At 31.6% G+C, this 23,352-nt stretch overlaps 1 protein-coding gene across 1 annotated transcript in view; it reads left to right on the top strand.

Annotated features, from left to right (window-relative positions):
- The window catches only part of ZNF236 (zinc finger protein 236), a 223,298-nt gene that overhangs the window by 141,472 nt on the left and 58,474 nt on the right, over nucleotides 1-23,352 (top strand). The window contains exons 21-27 of the mRNA XM_074273648.1: nucleotides 6,142-6,424; nucleotides 10,244-10,347; nucleotides 12,193-12,549; nucleotides 14,132-14,277; nucleotides 14,371-14,614; nucleotides 15,047-15,226; nucleotides 17,390-17,545. Of these exons, the coding sequence (XP_074129749.1) occupies nucleotides 6,142-6,424; nucleotides 10,244-10,347; nucleotides 12,193-12,549; nucleotides 14,132-14,277; nucleotides 14,371-14,614; nucleotides 15,047-15,226; nucleotides 17,390-17,545 (1,470 nt within the window). The remainder of the gene's footprint in view (nucleotides 1-6,141; nucleotides 6,425-10,243; nucleotides 10,348-12,192; nucleotides 12,550-14,131; nucleotides 14,278-14,370; nucleotides 14,615-15,046; nucleotides 15,227-17,389; nucleotides 17,546-23,352) is intronic.

Genomic DNA, 23,352 nt, shown 5'->3' with positions numbered 1-23,352 from the left:
ATAAAGTAATTCTTTGGTAGTTTGATTGGCATATCACTGAATAAGTAAGGTAAATTTGGATAGTATTGTCATTTTTATTATGTTGACTTGATCTGTCCATGTAAACCAGTACTGTTTTTTCAGTTGCTTAGATCTTTTTTTTTTTTTAATTTTATAATTATAAATTTTTTTGACAGTACATATGCATGGGTAATTTTTTACAACATTATTTATCCCTTGTATTCACTTCTTTTCCAAATTTTCCCCTCCCTTCCGTAGATGACAGGCTATACTTCATCTTGGCCTAGAATTTCTTGTTTCTGAATTTGAATCCTAGAAAATTCTTTTAATTGAAATTGATTAAATTCAATGAATTAAGCCATTCTGCATACCAGAGTATCACTCAGTTTACCTGTTTTTAGAACTGTTGCCCTTGAATTGCTTATCCACATCCAGTAAATTTAGCATTGTAATGTAATTTTAAAATTCACCCCATTTTAAGAAAAATTAACTATTATTGATGTCAGATTTGACATTGAATACTTTGGCATAATTTTAGTATTGTTACTTTTATATTCACATGCCATAATATGAGCAGCATATCATCAGGTTTGTGCATACCATTAGTAATTTAGTACTCAAATGTAGACTTATAATAATAATATTATTATTATTAATCACATATTTTTAGTTCTTAAGTAGTATAAGACTAAACATACTTTATTTATCCAGATAAGTTTAACATCAGATAATATTGCCTACAAGAATATTAATTTTCTCAACTTGTACAAATATTAAATACCCAATGACTAACTTTTTATTCTTGTCAGTATAATTTAGAGAAATAAAAAGGATAGCTCCTGAGATATCTCCAAAATGTAGAAAAATTTTTATTTTTAGTATCGGTAACATAATTTTTTCTTTTAGTGAAAATAAGATTCAAAGTAGAATTTTTCCTTGTTTTCCTTATAACTTTTGAAAGATTATATTATAAAAGCAGCTCAAGAAGTTATGAGGTGTTTTACTTTTGGCAGAAAGTTCCAGTAAATGTTCAAGAGCTCTTTGCCAGTGTGTCTTTTTTTTTTTTTTTTTTTTTTTTGAATCATTGATAACATTAGAACTAATGCTTTGGGGCTTTTACTACTCTGGCCCCTGTGCAAATGGTACTTAAGAAAATAAGGTTGTGAAGAAGTATGGTACCAAAACCAAATGTACCTCAGAAATCTTTCAGGTATTGAAATATTAGTTCCTAGAAGAGGGAAAGATTCCAAATGACTGGGGAGAAGAATCAGACAAAACTAGCTAAAAGACTTAAAAAGTTATGGGAATTTCATCGATAAATGATTTGCTGTGATAAGACCCTCTCATTTCCCAGAATCTGTCTGACCTGGGCTGAATACCCTTTTCAGCCCAGTGACATTGACCTTTCTTGCAATTTTTTTTCCTGTCTACCTTGAGTTGAAGAGAGGTTTCATTACATCAGACTCTGTTCAGAGGCTTGGTTTCATGTGATTTTCAAGGGAAACTGGGAGAGCTCAAGCAGCTTCCTGACTTTACTCCTCCATCTTGGCTTATCAGTTGCATCAGTAACTTAAAACCCATATGCCCACTTTCTCATTACTAACAATCTTTTTGAGGATAATGCATAATGCAAAGATATCTTTGATTAAAAAAAATGAAAATAGGTAAGGTCTTGAAATAATTTTCTTTAGTAGACCTCATGTTTCCATCACTCTGTTGATTAACTGAAAGATATTAGTAAAATTGTTGCAGTTGAAATTCTGAGAGACAGAATTCCAAGCATGATCAATCAATTTATTTGTTAGGCTATCAGTAACAACTAAATTGGATCATTGATTTATGACCAGACTCCCAGAGTGAATGTCTTACAGGGTCTTTTGGGTATCTCTTTCCTTCTAATTGGCATGGCAGTATATCATTTGGACCTCCTTTGGCATAGACAAAAAAATCCTAATTGGTAGAAATTTTAATGAGAACGTAGGTTAAGAGCTCTTATCCTTCCTATCATCTCAATAAAGTTTTTTTGTTTTGATGAATTTGTGGGTTTTATTTGTTTTGTTTGTTTGTTTGTTGGTAGAAGATTAATCCTGCAGCTGACTTCAATGGACTGACCTTCAAATATGGCTGATTATGCTCCTTTTCAACCATAGTTCAAACTAATTTTTTCCTACTAGATAAACAGAAGCAAAGGTTTCACTTGGGAAGCCCAACCCAAGCTGGTTAAGGAGCAGATAGATACCGTGGGGACTTAGGAATGATCACATTCACAGTCATGTCCTTCTGAAAATGCCTGCCCTTCTAAAGTGAAGTCTGACAGTGAGGGAAAGAAAGGGATCACAAAGTAATATTGGTTATTAAATAATAGAGCATAATGTTAATTTTCTTCAAAATATTAGATCCTGATTTATTTATTATTCATTACTTCCCCAATACAAAATAAAATAAAAACTAGCGTTTACTTTTTTTTTTCTGTGTTCACATTATAAACATACAATATTTTGTGATAGATGAAAACACAGAAATGTCTTTGATCAAGGCTTAAAACAAAAGCTGGATGCTCATCAGCATAATATACTATGTATGATTTAAATTGATTAAAATTTTCCTATAAATGATGAAGTCTTCCAGATGCCCCTATTTGCAAGTAACATGTTATTAAAGAAATCAAGACCTAAGATGCTATAATCTCCTTAGGCAACTCCTGTTTTCCTTCCTCTTCAAAATGTTTTCATGTGTGACTCCCAAACCTCATGTAGACCTTATATGTAGACCTTAGCTCACTAAACAAAGTTATTTCTCCTTTTCTGTCTTTCACTGACTCTTGATATGTTCTTACCATATGCGTAGCAAACTCAGTTATTGGAAGAGAGACATTAAGCTGCATTTTCTTTCTTTTTTTTTTTTTTTTTCTTTTTTTCTTCTGAGGCTGGGGTTAAGTGACTTGCCCAGAGTCACACAGCTAGGAAGTGTTAAGTGTCTGAGATCAGATTTGAACTCGGGTCCTCCTGAATTCAGGGCTGGTGTTCTGTCCACTGTGCCACCTAGCTGCCCCCTAAGCTGCATTTTCTATTGCATTATTGATATATTGTGACTTAATCATATATACACATGTGATAAAGAATGTCTGTTGCCAAAAACTGACATGCAGTTTCTTGAGAAGCCCATTGAGTTATTTTATATGTATATTTTTGACAGATACTGAAGACCATCAACTGTTAGGAAAAAGATAGTGTGTTGAATCGCATTTATGAAATTATATATCACTTGCAGTGATCCTGGTATATTCCCTGACATAAATGTCTTTTTTTTTTTTTTTTTTTTTTTTTTTTTAATGATCTCAGTTTTGGAAGAGGATGTCTTAGGCTATTTAGTCCCATTCATACCTAAATTAATCTGCAGAATAACATATTAGGCAAATGGTCTTTCTGATTGAATACCCTCAGTGCAGTGAAACCTACTAATTCAAAAAATAGTCCTATCCACTTTCTGGTAGCTCTAACGATTAGTAAGTTGTTCCTCACATTGACTCAAAATCTTTGCAATTTTGACTCACTGTTCTGGGACCAAGTAGAAAATCTAATTTCTCTTGTACATGGCATCCACTCAAATACTTGGAACTTGTCTTTTCTAGTCTATTGATCTTCAGGTTTTTTTTTCAGTGGATTCTCATCTGGCATATTCTTAGTCCCTTACTAATGATATTCCCATCCCTGCCTTGGATAATTGAGTTTAATATCCTTTCTAAAATATTGTGCACAGAACTGAATAGCATACTCCAAATAGAGTCTGAATAAGACAGACTACATATATTCTTCATATCCACTACATATATTTTTTCCTAGTGGTGATAAAGCTGTTGGTCTTGGACGATCCCAAATTTTTAGTCAAAATTGTTGGTTATTCAGAGATTGCTCTTCTAAGCTTTGTTAAACTATAGTATGTTGCTAGTTTAATATCTAGGAAGTAGCTTAAAGGATAAGTTTTAGGAATTTTATCATTGGAAAAATAGATTTTTAAAAACAATAATTAGGACAGCTGGGTGACACAGTGGCTAGAGCACCAGCCCTAAATACAGGAGGTCCTGAGTTCAAATCTGGTCTGCTTCCCAGCTGTGTGACCCTGGGCAAGTCGTTTAACCCGAATTGCTTCAGCAAAAAAAACAAAAACAAAAACAATAATTTCCTGCACTTATAAATTCATTTGAAATTTGTAGATTACATATATTATTTCATTTGATCTTCACAGTTTTACTCATTTTACAGATGAAGAGAGAATTTAAGTAGATTTTTCTCATAGTTTCACAGGTAGTTAGTGTCTGAAGTAGGATTTGACTTTGGGTCTTCTTGACTGCAACCCCAACACATAGTGACTGTACCATCTATTGAGGAGTTGGTTGAGTCAAGCTTGGAGAGAACTTAATAAATAAACAGCTGATATGCTTCTCTGATACCCAAGAAAGGTTTAAAGACATCTTCTGCAAGGTTAAGGCAGATCATCTGTAAAGGATTTATGGAAGGATGTGGACAAGAATTGCGTAAAAGGAGAAATTATTAATAGATTATATGCTGTATTGTTAGAAGGAGTTCTCAATTAAGATCATAGATTCTTTAAAGCATTTTTCATGTTTAAAATTCATCAGAACAATAAGTTGTATTAGGGACCTTTTGTTAATGAGCTATTATTAGGGACCTAAATATTAAATGAGCTTAAATCTGCAATTCAAATTACCCATAAATACCATATAACAAAGCACAATTTTTTTTTTAAAGGAGAAAAAACAGATCAGGAAAACTAACCAACATATAAAAGAAATTCTGTCATAATATGCTATTTACTACATCAGTAGTTCTTTGATTATGCATTGTTTGCTTTAATGTTGCTTTTTTCCCCGATTTATGTTGTGTTTATTGTATATATTGTTGTTCTGGTCCTGCCAACTTTACTTTGCATCCCTTCATTTAAATCTTTGCATGCTTCTGATTTTGTTATAGTTGTCATTTCTTATAGAACAGTAATATCCCATTATACCTATGCACTAGAAGTTGTTTAACCATTTCTGAGTAGGTCATTATATTTTGTTTACAGTTATTTTGCCACTGTAAAAAGTTCTGTAATAAATATTTTGGCAAATATAGGGCTTTTCTTTTTGTCATTGATTTCTTTGGGATGTATGACTGGAAGTGAAATCCTTGGTTCAGAGAATCAATCATTAAAATCATTATCCTCATATACTTTCAAATTCCTTTCCAGATTGGTTGGACCAGTTAATAATTTTATCAAAAGGGTGGTGGTGGATGTTTCCTCCCTCCACTCATATTCTTTCCCCTATCCCCTGAACTCCTTTAGTATTGATTTTGTCTTTTGTTAACTTTACAGTTTGCTTGAAGTGACTTGAAACCTTTTTTTTTTTTTTTTTTGGACTTGGCATTTATTGCAGTGATTTAATTTTAAAGACCAAATGTCAAAAGTTAGTGACTTTAATAATAAGATTATATATCATTAATATTATAACATAGATGTTTAGAAGATTTACTAGAGTATTGGGCCTGGAGACAGGAATTTTTGTGTTTAAATGTAGCCACTTTTGTGTACATTTAGCTCATTTAATCATTTGTAAAAAAGGAATACTAACAGCTTCTTTGTTCAGTCATTTTTCAATTGTACCCAACATTTGTGACCCTTTTTGGAATTCTCTTGGGAAAAATACTGGAATGGTTTGACATTTTCCTCTCTAGCTCATTTTACAGATGAGGAAAATGATGCATACAGGATTATGTGACTTGACCAAGATCATACAATTAGTAAATGTCTGAGGCTGAATTTTAACTCAGAGAGTCTTTCTGATTCCAAGCTCAGCACTGTATCCACTGGATCATCTGGTACCCAATAGCTCATACCTTCCATTATTGTTAGGATAAAACGAGGTAATATTTGTAGTGTTTTAAAAGCCTTAAGGTTCTGTATAAAAGCTGACTATAATCATCATTTTTTTCATTATCATTATCATCATCATCATCATCATTACTAAATTACAGTATTTTTGTTGTTATTTTAAAATCTTAGATATTTGTTTATCTAAATTACTTATAAATATCTATTTAATATCTTTTTAAAATAACTTCTCTTTTGTGTTTCATTTAGTTGTGTGCATGGAAGAAGATGATGAAAATTCTGAAAGAACTGTTCCTAGAAAATCTCGTCCAGGGGTTATCACTTTCACAGAAGAAGAAACAGCAGAACTTGCAAAAATCAGACCACGAGAAAGTGCTACAGTTTCTGAAAAAGTGCTTGTCCAGTCTGCAGCAGAGAAAGACCGGATTAGCGAAATAAAGGATAAGCAGGCTGAACTTGAAGCAGAGCCAAAATATGCCAACTGCTGCACTTATTGTCCCAAAAGCTTTAAAAAACCCAGTGACTTAGTGAGGTAAATTTTGCTCAAATATATTGTTTACAGAGTATTAATTTTCTTCTTGAAATCATCATGTTGAAAAACTTTGAATGCTTTCTACGTGTAGCTTAGAAAATTAGTTTCAGAGATTTATGGCCACTTTTATTTGCCACTTATTCTCCCTATCCTATGATCTTATTTCTGTATTTCAGTAGATATCTCCTATTTAAGTTCTTCTAGAAATTCCATTTTGAAGCATTGACTTTTTGTTGATTACCTAGACCTATGAAATGATAGTCATAAAAAAAATAATATTGAGAACCTGTTGTGTGCAAGATATTATGCTAGATATTTTGGCAAATATAAAAAAACATAAAAAGCAATTCATACTCTTTAGGAATTTGTAATCCATTTGGGGAAATTAGGCGTAAATACGTGAATATATAAAATACATCTTTTACCCACTTTCAAGAATATCTGAAAAGCACGCCATAATGAATTGCCATATCAAGGACAAAACAACATACGACAGATAAGATTGTAGCTATCAGACATTGATGCTGATGATGATGAATCTAGCCATTATATAATCTGAGCCAAAGTTAAGGGAATTGTGATTATTTTGAAAAAGATAGAACACTTAGAAGGATTGTGAAAATTATATTTAGATATTTGGAAAATTCATGTGGAAGAAGGGATAGATTTTGTGCTGTTCCATAGATCTAAAGCAAAACCAGTGGGTAATAGTTCTAGTTAGGTAAATTTAAACTTAAGGACAAGAAGAACATTTTAATAATCAGATTTTTCTAGCCTTAGAGAAGACTATTAATGATAGTATGATAGTAAATTTCTTGTCAATTGTTGTATTAAGGCAGAAACTGGATGACTATATTTCAGATATGATCGAAGTGATTCCTTTCTTGGACAGGATGTTGGAATTGATGATAATAATAGCAGTTGACATTTACATAGTTTTTTAATATTTATAAAGCACTTCCTAGATATGCTATCTAATTTAATCTTTATAAAAAGAACCCTGTGCAATGTGATACATTTATTATTATAATTGTTATTATTATTATTATTTTGTATTGCCAGTGAGCAAACTAAGGAGTTGGGTTTTTTACTCAAGGTGATACAAGTAATATCAGAATGAGAACTAATCCCATTATGTTCTTCTTTGCAAGGCATGAGATAGAGCACATTTTTTACATGGTGCCCAATTTTTTCTACCGTCCTCCCCCCCACCTTTTAGTGTTCTATGAGTGCTATTAATTTAGAAGAACATATTTCATAGATTTGAATCATTTGGAAATGACCTTCAGTTTAATAAATTCAATTTTTAATATGTTAGGTTCCTACTATGTGCAAGAAACAAAACTGAGTAAATGCTGATCATTTGAAGACAAAACCAACACTCATTGTCAATTCTCAGGAATGTGTGTTATATTAGAGGGATGTAGCATATACTTAAGTCTGAGATAGTCTGAAAGAGAGACATTTAAAATTAGGGGAAATAGGGATGGTTTTTATGGAAAAGGTGGTACTTAAATTGAATTATGCAGAAAAACTGAAGATTCTGTTGGGCAGAAAAAGGGAGTGTGTTAGGTTCTTATTAAGTGCTAATGAGATAATGAGATATTATTAGGTTCTTACTAAGTGCTCTAGTTCCGGCCTTTAAGGGGAGTTTTACCCCTTTGAACTTCTGGGGAGGAGCTTACATGTTTAAGAGGAGCAATTTCATTGGTAGAAGTAATTTTCTCACAAGCCCTTGCCTTCTCACACGCCCATTCTCTGGGAGGATAAAAGAAGACTCCATTGAGCAAAGAGAGAGTTGAGTCTGGGCCAGAATTGGGACTGCGGCCTGGAGGAGCAGTTCTGGATTGGATCAAGGAGAAGACATCCCATGGATTCGCAAGTGAAGAGGACAGAGAAAAAGATTCACAGAGAAAAGAACCCTCCTCCCAGAGAGCGATTGGCAGTTTCTGGAGACAACAGAACATTACATTTTGTCGCCCACAACATGGAGCAAGGACTTTTGCTTATCCTGACAAGGACTTATTCTGAGCCCTTCAGAGGAGCTAGCTCGGACCTTCGCAGGAGTGAAGAAGGGTATAAGGAATGATGTATAGAGGGTGAGATAGAGGGCAGGAAAACAGGGTGCAAGGGATGACTTTGGCCATTGGGACTTCCTTCTTAGGCAGGAGAGCCTGATTAAGAGACATGTTGTAATGGAAATAATTTAGTCTGAGTAGTCAGGAGAGACTTGCCTTAAATCCTTCCTTGACATTTATGAATGACCATAAACTGGTCACAGTCTCTCTGAACTTTGGACTTCTCTTCCAATTAAATGATATTGTTTTCTGTTATTATGTTCTATAACATGATGATGATAGTACTTCACCTCTCAGGGTCGGTAAGGAGCAAATGAGTTTTGATACTGGCTTTTCCTGGCTTATTCACTTAGCAGTATGATTTCTAGAATATCCATGCATTTTTTTAACCTTTTATCTGGTTACATAATTATATCACCTTTTTTTCTGATGAGGATGCTTAATGTTTTAGAACTTCATTTTCCTCACCTATAAAACAGTGATTATAATAGTATTAATTACCTCACAGGTTCTAAGGAAACTTTTTTGCTAACCTTAAAATTCCATAACTGTCAAATATTTTTTCTCTCCTTCATTAGATTGTTTGAGTGCAGGGATCTATGTAGCCTCCTCAGCACCTATTAGAAATAGGCATTAAGGGGCAGCTAGGTGGCGCAGTGGATAGAGCAGCAGCCTTGAATTCAGGAGGACCCGAGTTCAAATCTCATCTCAGACACTTAACACTTCCTAGCTGTGTGACCCTGGGCAAGTCACTTAACCCCAGCCTCAAGGGGGTAGGGGGGGAATAGGCATTAAGTGAATTGACTGACCAGGAGAGTCTAGACTGGGCAAGGGAGTATTTTGTAGTTAGAAGGCTAATAGGCTAGGTTAAATAGAGAGGTAGATATTCATTAAGAAGAGGTCGACCCTGTGAAAATTAGCTAAATGAATGTTTATGGATGAATGGGACAGTTGACAATCAGCTAACATTTTAAAAGTACCTACTATATACCAGGCTTTGAGCTAAGTTCTGGGGATACAAAGAAAGACAGAAGAAAGTCCTTGCTTTTGAAGAATTCTCAGTCTAATGGGGGAGACAATATACAAACAATTCTACTCTTCTATATAGGCAAGGTATATGTATATATAAGATAAATTTGAATTGTCACCAGAGGGAAACCACTCAGAATTATAATTTTAGCTGGAACTTAGAAGAATCTGAAGATTTTAGAAGATGAGAAAGGAGATTTCAAATATGGAATCAGCCAATGAAAATGCTCAGTTGGGCAGTGGAGTTTCTTGTTCAGACATAACAAAATGCATATCCCTGGATTGCAAAATATATGAGGAGTTGTAATGTATAAGAATTCTGCAAAGGTAAGAGGCTGTCTTTGGAAAGGGGCAAACCAAATGTGTATTCGCATAGGTAGAAATGTTGTATTTGATGATGGAGTTCATAACTTGGTTTCAGTAGTGGGTGGTCAATGAAAACTAAAGATTGAGATTAATGAATCTGAACTCAAGGAACTTTGATAATAAAATGGTTAAAATTATAATTGTTGGCAAAATAGCAAAATGAATTATAAATGGTATTTTGATCTAAGAAAAATGATTCATTTAAGTATTAAATATTCTTCCTGTTTTATAAATTGAAATTTGTTATCAAAAAGAATGAAAGTTAATCTTTGTTTTATAAAAATAAATACTTTTTTATGAAGTAGTTCACAAATATTAGAAAAAATTAAATATATTTTTTGTCTAGGCATGTTCGAATACATACTGGAGAAAAGCCATATAAATGTGATGAATGTGGAAAAAGTTTTACAGTTAAGTCTACTCTGGATTGCCATGTAAAGACACACACAGGTAAATAACTTATCTTATTGTATGTGAATTATTTTATTGTGTTTACTTTTTCCTTTCAAAGGTTTCATTTAATAGCAGAAAGTATTTTCGTGGGCAGCCTATATATTCTGAACAAGATGGTTATCCATAATGCTTGTAAAAGTAATACATTATGTGTAAATTTTATAAGTATGAGCTTAAAATAAGAGTATTTCTGATAGTAGAAAAGTTTGGATTACTATTAATTGAACCTGTGATTTCATTAATGTATTGAGCCATCTCATTAAAACTTCTATAAATTCCAACCAACACCTGTTCTATAATATTTGCGTAATGCACTGAGAAGTTCAAATAGAAGGTATCTTTTAAGTCTGTTAAACACAGGTCTTTTTGACTCTGAGGCCAACTTTCTATCCAGTACTCTATCTACATTGTTTGGTTTAGGTTAAATGGTTCATGGAAACAGAAAAATATGATCTTAATGACTGAATTAGATAATTGAATTGTATTGTTGCACATGTTTAAACTATTAGTACCACCATCACCTTTTAACATATCTTGATAAAGCCCTGGAGTTCTATAACAAACAAAATAATCAAATCTTTTATGTAGAGATTTTAGATTAAAACAATGTACATAATAATTGTTTGGAAGGGGAAAATTACAAATAGAAGAATAAATAGATAACTTGATTTTTTTCTTTTATATTATATTTATATTATTTTCTTAAGAATTAAAAGCATGCTGCACTTATTTAAATATGTCAACCTGATGTAATGGAAAGATCATTGAGTTTATTATTAGAGGATTGGAGTCAAAATTGTGCTTCTGTCACTATTTTTATGGCTTTGGGAAAGTCTTTTAATCTTTCTAGGCCTTAATTTTCTGTTCTGTAAAATGAGTAGGTTGAACAAATGACCCACTTAAGTTGTTTCTGACTCTCAATCTGTGGCCTTATGATATATACATATATATATATATATATATATATATATATATATATATATATATATATAAAATCCTCTTTACCCTGTCTTTTTTTCCCTTGTCTTTTGGATATAAGGGGAATTTTTTTAAATTACCAAAATTAACAAATACTAAATGCTCTTTTTTTGAGAACTGCAAATAAATTTTTTCACATTTTTAAAATACTCTAATCACTTGTAAATGAGTTGGTAAGATTTGGAAACAAATGGAACATATAAATTAGCTTGTTCATCATTGTTTTCTTGCGTTCAACATTCTCTTATGTTATTTGATTCTTTTGTATTATCTTAGTAGTGTGCAGAGTAAATTTCATATTATTGATTTATTTCTGTTTATTATATTAAACAAAACCATGAAGTTAAATTTCAGGCTGACATGAATAAGAAAAAAGAAAGATATTTCCAGCCACAATAATTATAGATAACTTTTACATAATACTTTGCATTTTACAAAAGTTCTTTTCTTAAAATAATCTTGTATAATGCATAGTGCAAGTATCATTTTGGTTATTCTTATTTTGCTTATAAGGAAACTAAGGCACAAGAGTTTAAATAACTTGCCCATGTCTGTTAATCTACCTATGTTCCTCTGTTACACTTCCAAGTTGACTCTAGACAGTGGCTACAGTTTTACTGTTTGGATTAAATAATAAGTTGTAATGCTTTATCTAACACAAAGAGAAAAGGAAAAATGCTATTGTGTAAAATATTTCAGTCATTTAAAATCACATATGTTAGTAAGTAGAAGTTAGAGGTAGCCAAAAAAATAGAAAGTAGACTTGCATAGACTTGCAGTTACTGAAATATTGTATCTCTCTTGATACCGCACAGTTTTAACATTTATTGAGTCTCTCTGACTGATTTATCCATTGCTTTCTAGGTCAGAAGCTTTTCAGTTGTCATGTATGCAGCAATTCTTTTTCTACGAAAGGGAGTTTGAAAGTTCATATGCGTCTACATACAGGAGCTAAGCCATTCAAGTGTCCACATTGTGATTTACGTTTCCGGACTTCTGGACGAAGGAAAACACACATACAATGTCATTATAAACCAGACAACAAGAAAATTAGAAAGCCCATGGCCCGTAGTCCAAATGAGAATCTACAGCCTGTTAATCTCCTTAACTCTTCTTCATCAGATCCCAATGTGTTTATTATGAATAACTCAGTTCAATTTGATCAAAATTTGCTTCAGCAAGGACTTGTTGGTCAGGCCATTCTCCCTGCTTCTATGTCAGGTAAATTTTTCATTTCTTCAGTTTTTACTCATTGGTATTCTTCAAAATCTTCTTTTTTGATAAATGTTCTCTTTCACAGCTCTTACTGCCTGTTTTCATTCTTCCTCTTCCTTTTTTTTTTAATATATTCATTATATTTATGTGACTTTTAGCCTCTATTGATTTGGGCATGCTTTGCTTGCCCAGAAAAACCACACTTAGCTGCATTCATAAATTTTATTTGTAAAACTTACAGTTCTGAAGTCTTTTATGTAAATTTTTCACCATCAATTTTATATGAAACATTAGTCAATTTCATTCAGCTCTCATGAGGAGAATTTTGCTCTGTCAAATGGGAAGTCAATATGTAAGTATATGAGTCAACATCATGACTTCTTTTTTAAAAAGTAGTAATAAATAGGAAAGCTTTTGGTTGTCCTGTTTCTCAAGTTGCACTTCTAATTAATTCACTCTTCTGTTAAAAAAATTCTCCAGTCACAGCGCTTTTTCTCATATTTACATAACACTTTTAAGATTTGCAAAGTATGTTCTTCATAACCCTTATAAGGTGTCATTATCACCATTTTGAAGAATTTAAATCTTAGAATCTATCCTAGCTTCTTTTAAGACCCAGACTTTCTTTATGGAAAGATTTTCCTTTTTTTTTTTTTTTTTTTTTAATTATTATTCTCTTGAAACTCCTCTCTGTAAAATATAAGTTCCCTGAAGGCAGCAGTTATTATTCTGTATCAAGTGCCTAGCATTGTGTATTGCACATTGTAAAGAAACATTTAATGAATATTTTATTGAATTAAGGAATTTGTCTATAATCATGAAGCTAGGAAATTTCAATGAGGCATTCAATTTACTAATACTCATAATGACATGTTGAAACAATTGTGGGCACTAATTTTCTAACTTTTTTATGTGATGTTCGTTTTTATAAATTTGCTGCGTTTCTTCTTTTTGCTTAGAAATGCCCAAAGGCATTTCTCTTACATCATATAGACCTTTCTGCATGATACTACATGAGATAGAATAATACATATGTCATTTTGTAGATAATAAAGTATAAATACCAGTTGCTGCAACTTTTTTTTGATTCTTAACATTTTAGGGTATGTGTGTGTAAAGTTTGGACTAGCTCCCTGGAAGCCTTAGGGTCAGCCAAACCCAGGATAAGCAAAAGTCCTTGGTCTTTAGGGGGAGGAGTGAAGGAGACAGACAAAACTGCCAGGAGTTTTGCCAAGGATCTCTCCTAAATTCTAGAGTCCAGAATCTCCACACTTTTCTCCTCTCTGTCATGTGGCCAAGTGAAGGTCTCTCACCTCTCTCACTCTACCTACAATTACCTACCTTACCTACAATTCTCTTAACCCCAAGCATTGAGCCAGCATTAACTAAGAGAAGAGAAATTCCAACATATGCTAATAGTTATTGTTCAATAGGTAATTAGCCTTAAGTGCTCAGTTATCTGATTCAAACACATCTTTTAAGAGTTTCAGCACTTTACATGTGTGTGTATGAGAAACATTTTCTGTTTTAGTAATTGTGATCAGGATTATTTTAATAACATTTGTATATCTTTTTTTTTTTTTGGTAGCTGGTGGTGATTTAACTGTGTCCTTGACAGATGGTAGCTTGGCCACCCTGGAAGGCATACAATTACAGTTAGCTGGTAATCTCGTTGGACCCAATGTACAAATTTCTGGAATTGATGCCTCTAGTATTAATAACATTACATTACAGGTAGGAAAGAAATTCAGTCATTTGTGTTCATTTATAATACAGTTCTATCTTTTAAATATGAAGTTTTTGTTATACAACTATCTTGTTTTTCAGATTGATCCTAGTATTTTGCAACAAACATTACAGCAAAGTAATATACTTGCTCAACAACTAACTGGGGAAACTAATTTGGCTGTACAAAATAACTCCCTTCAAACCTCTGACAGCACAGTTCCAGCCAATGTTGTCATTCAGCCAATTTCAAGTTTATCTTTACAACCTACAGTGACATCTTCTGCTAATATGACAATAGGACCATTAGCTGAACAAGATTCCATGTTGACCTCTAGCAGCAATGGTAATTATCATTTACTTCTCAGTATGAGATTCTTGCCTTCAGTAATTTGTTTAATTACTATTATGAAATCATGCTATTAAAGAAGTAGCTCAACACTTATTTCTGTGAATAAGTGAACTTAATGAAAACTAAGATTAATATATGCATATTTTTCTAAATAATAGATAATATCTACAAAATATATGCATTGTAATTGAATTTGTTTTAAATATAGAGTATATATTTACCCAGAAAAATTCTTGTTCTTTTGGGTTATTAATTACATTAGTTAGAAATAAATTAGAAGAGAAAATGATCTTATGGAAAAGAGAAAATTTATATTTGTCTCTGTGTGTATGTATGTGTATTTATATATGTGTGTGTGTATATATTTATGTATATATATATATATGTATATATTTTTAAAAATTATTTGTTTATTTAAATAATCAGGTACACAAGATCTTTCTCAAGTGATGACCTCTCAGGGTCTGGTATCTACTTCTAATGGTCAGCATGAGATCACCTTGACTATTAATAATTCAAGTCTCAGTCAGGTTTTAGCCCATGCTACTGGTTCCACTGCTCCAGCTTCGTCAGGATCTTCACAAGAAATTACCCTTACCATATCTGGTTAGTACTCTGCATTTATACCAGTGTAATATTTCAGATTTACAGTATTTTAGGTACTTTCTTATTTGTTGGTTACTTTGTAACACTTTCAGTTCAGTAAGAATAGACACCATCAAATAGTTTCATGCCATCACAATTTTGTTTGCAAAGTTTTAGGAACTTTTATGTGAGTTGAATTATGTTACAGATGCTGTTATGAATATACTACTACTTATGTTTTCTAAGAATGTACTTCTACATGTGTGTAAAGAAAACAAAGAGAGGGTCTCTAGATGTTAAACATCTTTAATAATATGATTACTTGGATGCTAAAATTCATTTGAAAATGACTTAGCTTAGCATTTTACGTTTAGAACAATAGAAATTTCTTTAACAACTCAAAGATTGTAATTATGTACATATAATGTCTTGTGTTTTATTCTCATGAATTTTTTTGAAATTTCTTTCTCAACTACATGATCATATTTATTTTTAAAGATTCCATCCAATATTTTGTATGAATATTTGACTTTAACCAGTTAGCAATAAACTTTGTCACACTTTTATCAATGTTCATTTTATTTTAAAGCAAACTTACTTTCATAAACTAACAATACCTTTGAAGACAATGTCTTGTTCTTTCACAAAGAACTATAAGGGAAAAAATTCTGTGGGCTAGATGGACCGTTAGTTTGACTTACTGTATCATTTCTTATGTTTTAGTAACATTTCTACAATAGGTTTACAGCACTAGAACATTGTGTCTCTTTTCACAATAAAATCTAATTTTATCCTAAATAAATAATGAATTGTAGAAAACACTAATAGTTAGAGCTTTGCCTTTTAAAAGGTATCTTTGTCAGTGCTGTAAAATTACCCATGCACATATCTGATAAATAAAAAGCTATAATAATAAAGAAAAGGTAACTTGAAATAGTCCCTAATAAATAGCAAAACAGTTGCAGTTAATTATTTTTAAATAAACTCTTGAATTATTCAGATTGATCAAACTAGCAAATATTTATTGAATTATATCATATGTGAGGGGATACAAAATCTTTGACCTCAAGGAGTTTACATTCTAGTTGAATTGTTTATTTCTTTTGTGTTTTATCCAAGACTTTTGCTTCTCTTTTTTATCATACTCTTCCATTTATTAGGCCTTTTGGCTATTTTATGGTTCATTATCTTCTATACTGCCCTATTAGTGTAGGTCAAACTAATAAGGTATTTTTTTTTTAATGTTGGGAAGATTTTGGTGCTGAGGAAGATTGAAACCATCACTAAAATGAGGTTATTAATTTTTTTTCTTAACTACTGTTATGAGCAGTTAAAGATTTTGTCATACATATATACATATATTGTATTTAACTTATACTTTAACATATTTTAACATGTATTGATCAATCTGCCATCTGGGGAAGGGGTGGAGGGAAGAAGGGGAAAAGTTGGAACAAAAGGATTTGCAACTGTCAATGCTGAAAAATTACCTATGCATAGATCTTGTAAATAAAAAGCTATAATAAAAAAATTTTTAAAAAAGATTTAGTCATAGTTGTTAACTTTTATCCCAATACAATGGTGGAGATAAACTTTTTTATATTATAGGATACATTTTGTTTTTCTAAATACAAAACTTTGCAAAATTTTTGCATGTTCTAGAGTATGATAATCTTTTTATTTTATTTTAAGATTAAAATATCTAATTATTTGTATATTATTCAAACAATTGAAATAAGTAAAGCACTACTGCACAATTAATGGACATAAAACTTCTTGGCAGTATGAAAAAAATTACAGTAGCTTATTTTACAGTCTCTCTAAACTTATTTACATGTTTAATGAAAATATGGAAGATAATCACAAAATTTGAAAATAGTTAAAATATTGTTTTAGTGTTATTTCTTAAGAAAGCCCTATTTTCTCTAAATTAATATTTTTATTTATAGTCATTTAATGTGACAAATACCAAAAGTCTTATTTGAAGTGAATTTTTTATTCAATTAAATGTCTCTAGAACAAAAAATATGTCTTAGGGTTTTATGTTCTTTATCTTAGGGTTTTATCTTTCTATCTCTGTTATTAGAAAACTGAGTTTTTAAGAGAGCCTTAAGAGTTTTAACATGTAACCTTAAGCAAATAAAGTTAATTTTTTTTAAGTTAACAAAAGTAATTTCTTTTTAGGTCAAGATCTTATTCAACATAATACTAATGGAAATAGTGAATTAAATGGAAGCATACGATTATCAGCTCCTGCCGTCAATAATCAGCCTCCTGGTGCGACATTAACAATAAGTAACGATCAGCTTCTCACTCAGAGCACAACATTAAACTCTTCAGGTATGCTGGAATGATTTAACCAAGAGGAACATTCCAAAATTTCATATTTCATTTCTTAAAACATATGTAAATAAATACAACAATTTGCATTGTCTTTCAGCATGAAAAATGTACTTATAATTTCCCCAAGTTTATGTCTGTCCCATGTAAGATGAGACAATTTTGAATTATGTTTGCTTTTTAACCTTAAGAATTAAAACTTGACAAATTTATTTCTTATAAGCAAAATTCTTACCAACCAAAATAAATAATTTTAATCTAATAGATAAAGACAGTAATAATTTAGTATTTTACAAAGTTCCCTGTGATGAATCTAAGTCAGCACTGTAGATTACTGATTCCACTGCAGTATACTTTATTTTTTGGTTACTACCAAGTGGCATTTAAGTTCATAGTAATGAACACATGGACGGTGCCTTTGCTGAGATTAGAAACATACTACTGATAAAAATATCTAATTATCTGAATATTATTCAAACAACTAATATAAGTAAAGCACTACTGCACAATTAATAGACGTAAAATTCTTGGCAGTATGAAAAAAATTACAGTAGCTCTTTGTATTGTCTCTAAACTTATTTTCATTATTAAGCTTTTCTACACAACAATCTTTATCTAGTTTTGCAAGAGGTTTTCTCATTGTTTAATCTTATGACTTTCTTCCTAAACTTAGACTTTCCAACTTTTTGCATACTAGAAACTTATCTGATTAACTCTTGAGCTGTACATAAAATGAACATATAAGCAAAATTTAGTTAAAACACATCTAATCCATTCCATTTGTCCCATTTCTTTCTTTCTTCTAAAGAAGAATTCTTATTTCTATCCCTTAATATAAGGTGGGAGAAAAGAGATGGTTCCCTCCACGAGCATTAAAACATTTTTTATCATTTGGAGGTCTAAGATATAAAATGCTTAAAATTAGTAACTTAAAAAAGGGATTTTAAAGTTTCAGAACTTTAATTGAAGCAAAAAGAAAACATGAAGAAAATTTTAACTTAGAATCATATTAGCTATTAGTCTGATCATATTGTGTTAGGACAAGAAAAGTTCTTAGGGATTCTATATGATCTAATCCTCCTCTCCCCACTTCATTTTATAGATAAGGAACCTGCTCTCAGGTTTGTGGAATTATAGTCTCTTATTATTTTATATTGCTATAGCATCACTTCTTATTTCATCATGTTCTTTATTAATCTCTTAATAAATAAATATTAACTATTAATCACCTCATTTAAAAATTTTTAGATATATTGTAAATTTGAAATAAGTACTTTATTATTAAATCATTATCCTTGGGGCAGCTAGGTGGCGCAGTGGATAGAGCACCAGCCCTGAATTCAGGAGGACCCGAGTTCAAATATGGTCTCAGACACTTAAAACTTCCTAGCTGTGTGACTGTAGGCAAGTCACTTAACCCCAGCCTCAGAGGAAAAAAAATCATTATCTTTGTTATACGCTAATAAACAAGCTTAATTTGCTCTCATGCAAGCTCTTTGTAATTTGATCCATAACAATTAAGAAACTGTTGTCTTAGCTTCTGTTGGAATATTGCTTTAGGAGTCCTTATTCATAATCAAACAAATTAGTACCAAATATTTTGTAATAACATATTGATCTGTGAATTTTAATTTCCAAGTCATTTCTAATCAGTAAAAACTGCAGCTAGTTACACCACTGAGCTCTGCTAGAGATTCTGGAATGTGAACTTGGCACCTAAAATGGGCAAAAGGGATAATGTACTCTCCTACTCTTTAAATGACATTTTTTAAGAAGCAGAGAAGTATGATGATAATTAACATTTACTTTAACACAAAAGACATTTTAATCATCTCTCCACTTACTGTTTAGTGTGTGTGAAGATGTAAAAGTATGTTTTCCCTTATGTGGATCTTTTGTTTATGAGAAGGGAAAAAAAAAAAAAGTAGATCATTCATATTCTGCTTGGAACCTCTTATTCAAGAGGTTCTAGAATTTTTCCACTCTGCTTCATTGAAGAACAAATTATCTTATCAGTGATTAAAAGAATAGCAGTCCATATGATAGTAACTGTTTTGGGGGTGTCCAATAATTTTTTTTGGCAGATTGATGGAACAGGAAATGAAATGAGAGAATTTCCAGTTTAAATGGAAGAATATGTAGTTGTCTCTGCCACTTGGTTATCCTGATGTTTGATGGCTCAGTGTATTACTTGGAAATGGGGTGTTATAGTAATAATAGTCCACAAATAGAGAAAAATAAGTGAATATATTGATCTAATTCTGTCCACAAGTTTTTTATTTAAGGGTACTGTCGATGTAGTATGAGTACAGATTGGTTGGGCATCTTCATAAAATTGCCCCCACAGATATATCCTGATGGAGTCTCACACCAGCAGGGACAGATCCAGAATCTTTTAATGCAGTATAGCCATTGTTAATTAAATGCCTAAAAGCAGCCAGTATATTATGTCAATGATAATCTGACTAAAGAAGGCAGACTTTTTACTTCTGAATTTTTATTTTTTATTATCTTGTGAAGCTATTTATTTTTTAAAAGTTACCTAAGAGATTTCTTATTTTTTTATTATATTTTCACATCTTATTCTACACATCAGTCTATAAGTTTGTAAGATCAGCATTTTATTTTGTTTTGTGAATTTATCCAATAGATAAAATTTAGAATCTTAAGATTAAATGCTATTCTAAGAATTTTCATGAGTTTTGCTTTTCTTATGTTGGCTGTCACTAAATATAGGGTCCTTTAGAGATGAGCAAGTGAGTTGTGTTCTCAGCTTTCCTTAGTCTTTGAACTGGACTGAATTTTGGCAAATAATCTTGACCAGTTTTACTTCTTTCTTATCATCAAATAACAGATAAACAAGATTTTGTTAGGGTGGTTTCAGTAGCCTGTCACTCCTGGTTGTAGTTAAGGTGTTGGTATCAGCTATAATGGTATTGAGAATTCTATTCTCATTCATAAATATTTATACAATAGTAAAAGTTATAACCGGGCTCACTGTCCACTCCATAAAAAATGGTAGCACTAATAGCAGAAGAAGTATTTTGTTTTCAAATTCCACTTCTTATTAGATTTATTGATTTAGAGTAATCACAGGTCCCTCTATTAAGAGGGGTTATTCTAATGCCAGCATAATAGTTCCCATTATTATTTTGTAATACTTATGCAGTTCTAAAATGTCTTTCAGTAGCCATTATTAAGCAAGCATATTCTCTTTTATATTGTTCTCTTGAACATAAAGGCAAACCACAAATTTTAGTGAAGATTAATAATTAGTCATATTTCATTAATCATAATCAAGGAAAAGCATTATATTTTTTAGATATGGAAGTTCTTTTTGGAATTAGGAAACATTTTATGGTGATATTTTTAAAAGTATACTTTGTTCTTAAGTGATTTAATGTATATTTTTAGTGCCTGATATTGACATTACCCTATAAACCACACACACACACACACACATATATATATGTGTGTGTGTGTGTGTGTGTGTGTGTGTGTGTGTATATATATATATATATATATATATATATATATATATATATAACAGTTAGTTGCAAATGAAGACAAATTCCAATACAGATGAATTTCTGAGAAGGATGGTTGAACTTCATAAAAATGCCCACTCAAAAACAGTTGATATTAACAATGAAAGCTTTCAAAACACATATCTCTTTCTAGGAATTAATAGCAAATAGCATTAACATCATTCAATATTCAACAGAGTAATCCTGATGAGAATAATTTTCATCTTTCAGCTTAGAAAAATAGATTTACTTTTCCTTATTCTCTCTCTTCATGATACTTCTCAACCATGGGATTCTATCATTAAGATGTTGGAATTGAACCTTTTCTACCAGCTCAAGAAAATATATTTGTAATCTATTTTACAGATGCTTTCTGAAAATCCAGATAATGTTTATCATCATTTCAGAAAATAAAAATATATTGGGTAAATTCTGAAACAGATTTTTTTTTTTTTTTGGATATAGGTTTGATGAGATAACTAGCCCTAAGGTGCTGTGATTTTTAACAGTGATGCAAAACAGTAATTGACTTGGAAGAGGATTAAAAGTTTCATTAAAGTACTTTAGTAGTTTGTATGCTTAGCTCTTTGAAAAGAGAAATACCTGTTTATGTCTTCTGGGTCTGGAAATCTACACTTCCTTATAAAGTCAATACTTGATTTTCATCATTAAGGCAAACCTTAAAACCCCATATTGTCACATTCCTTCCTTTGCCCCCTATGTTTGTCAGGATTCAAGAAATTGGAATTGATGTAATTTAAATTCTTGATGAAAATCAAGTCAAAGTTTAAAGAGCATGTTATTTTGAAATGTTATTTGACCTTGAAATCTCTTTGATAGTATTGGGTCAGATAAAAATCCAAAGAGAATTGACCTCAGTCTTTTTAAGTTTACTTTATTTGAACAAAGAGTTTTGCTCAATTTTTTTGTTGTTGTTTATATAGTTTGAGTCTTCATAGGGACTAATAGCTATCCATCACTAAATTCTTAAAAGTTCCAGAAGACTTTATTGACTTGTATACTTAGTAGTTCCAATAGAAAGTCCGTATGAATAAACATATAAAAGTAATTATTTCTTTTCTGTAGAGTTTGATCTTTTTTGTCTTGTAAAATCAATATTAAGAAACAAGTAAGAATTATTATCAGATTGTGTATTTCTAATCCTATAGATTTAACTTTGATATGATTTCTTCCAACTTCTTGTTAGTCAGAGAGGGCAGTTCTCTTTGAGCTACAGTTATTTTGTGTGTTTAAAATTGGATTCTGTAGAGATTAGAACTGGATTTAGAGCACATTTGTCACCCTGTATGGTTTCAAGTATGAATTCTGATGTTTATTAGAAAACTTGATTTAGCTAGAAGAATACAGAACCTTCTTTCTTTCTTCTCAATGATTCTTTCTCTTTAGATTTCTTATGCTGCACAGACCTGGAACATTTTGATCAACCATTTGTTATGAAAATGTTGGAAACATTTTTTCTAAATAAAATACCTTTTGACCCCTTAAGAAATTTTGTTAATGTTTGAATTTCTTTGAAAATAGGGTCTAGTTTAGATAGTGATCAATTATATCAACTTTTGCTTTGATAAAGGAATGTAGAAACATGCTGCTTCTTTCCTTACTAGCACTTTTAGTAGCTTTCTAAAGGTATATTTGTAGATTATGCCAGTGGAGAAGTCTAGGTGGGTCATTAGTCAGTTTTCTCCTTAGTGTTTTTGTACTTTTACAGGACAATCTTTTAGGATTTTTCTTTTTTTTTTTTTAATCTTCTTTAACTCTAGAATGATTGGTACTGATTAGTTTGCAAGAGTAGGGATATGTGGAGGCAATATTATGAACATTAGGTTGACTAGTTTTCTGGTAACTGGAGTACTTGAAACATAAATCCTCCACAAATCCACACTCATTATTCTCCTACCCTTGCTTGTCTTAGGAGTCCTCTGCAGTCAGTTTGTCAGATAAAGAGAGAGGTGGGAGGGATCTTACTGTCTCCTTATGTAGTAATCTTTGGAGCCCCCGGTGGCTGCTTCAATGCACTAGACTCCTAATGGTTATACTGCTTTTAAAGGTTCCAGGTCTGTGCAGCACAGTGTGAGACTCCAAGAGTGTGGATCTATGGAGGCAATATATTTGGAGAACTCCAGTTACAAGTAAGTAACCTAGTTTTCCTGTTGGCTCCCTGACTGATATGAGGAGGCTCTCTGGACTGGTATAACCAAGTCACAGCAAAGCTTTAACAGGAGTTTTCTTTTTATGTCTCTTTAGCAGATAGCTTCTTGA

This window comes from Sminthopsis crassicaudata, chromosome 1 (genome assembly GCF_048593235.1).
Source record: "Sminthopsis crassicaudata isolate SCR6 chromosome 1, ASM4859323v1, whole genome shotgun sequence".
Taxonomy (NCBI): Eukaryota; Metazoa; Chordata; class Mammalia; order Dasyuromorphia; family Dasyuridae; genus Sminthopsis; species Sminthopsis crassicaudata.
This window is presented reverse-complemented; position numbering and strand designations above follow the sequence as displayed.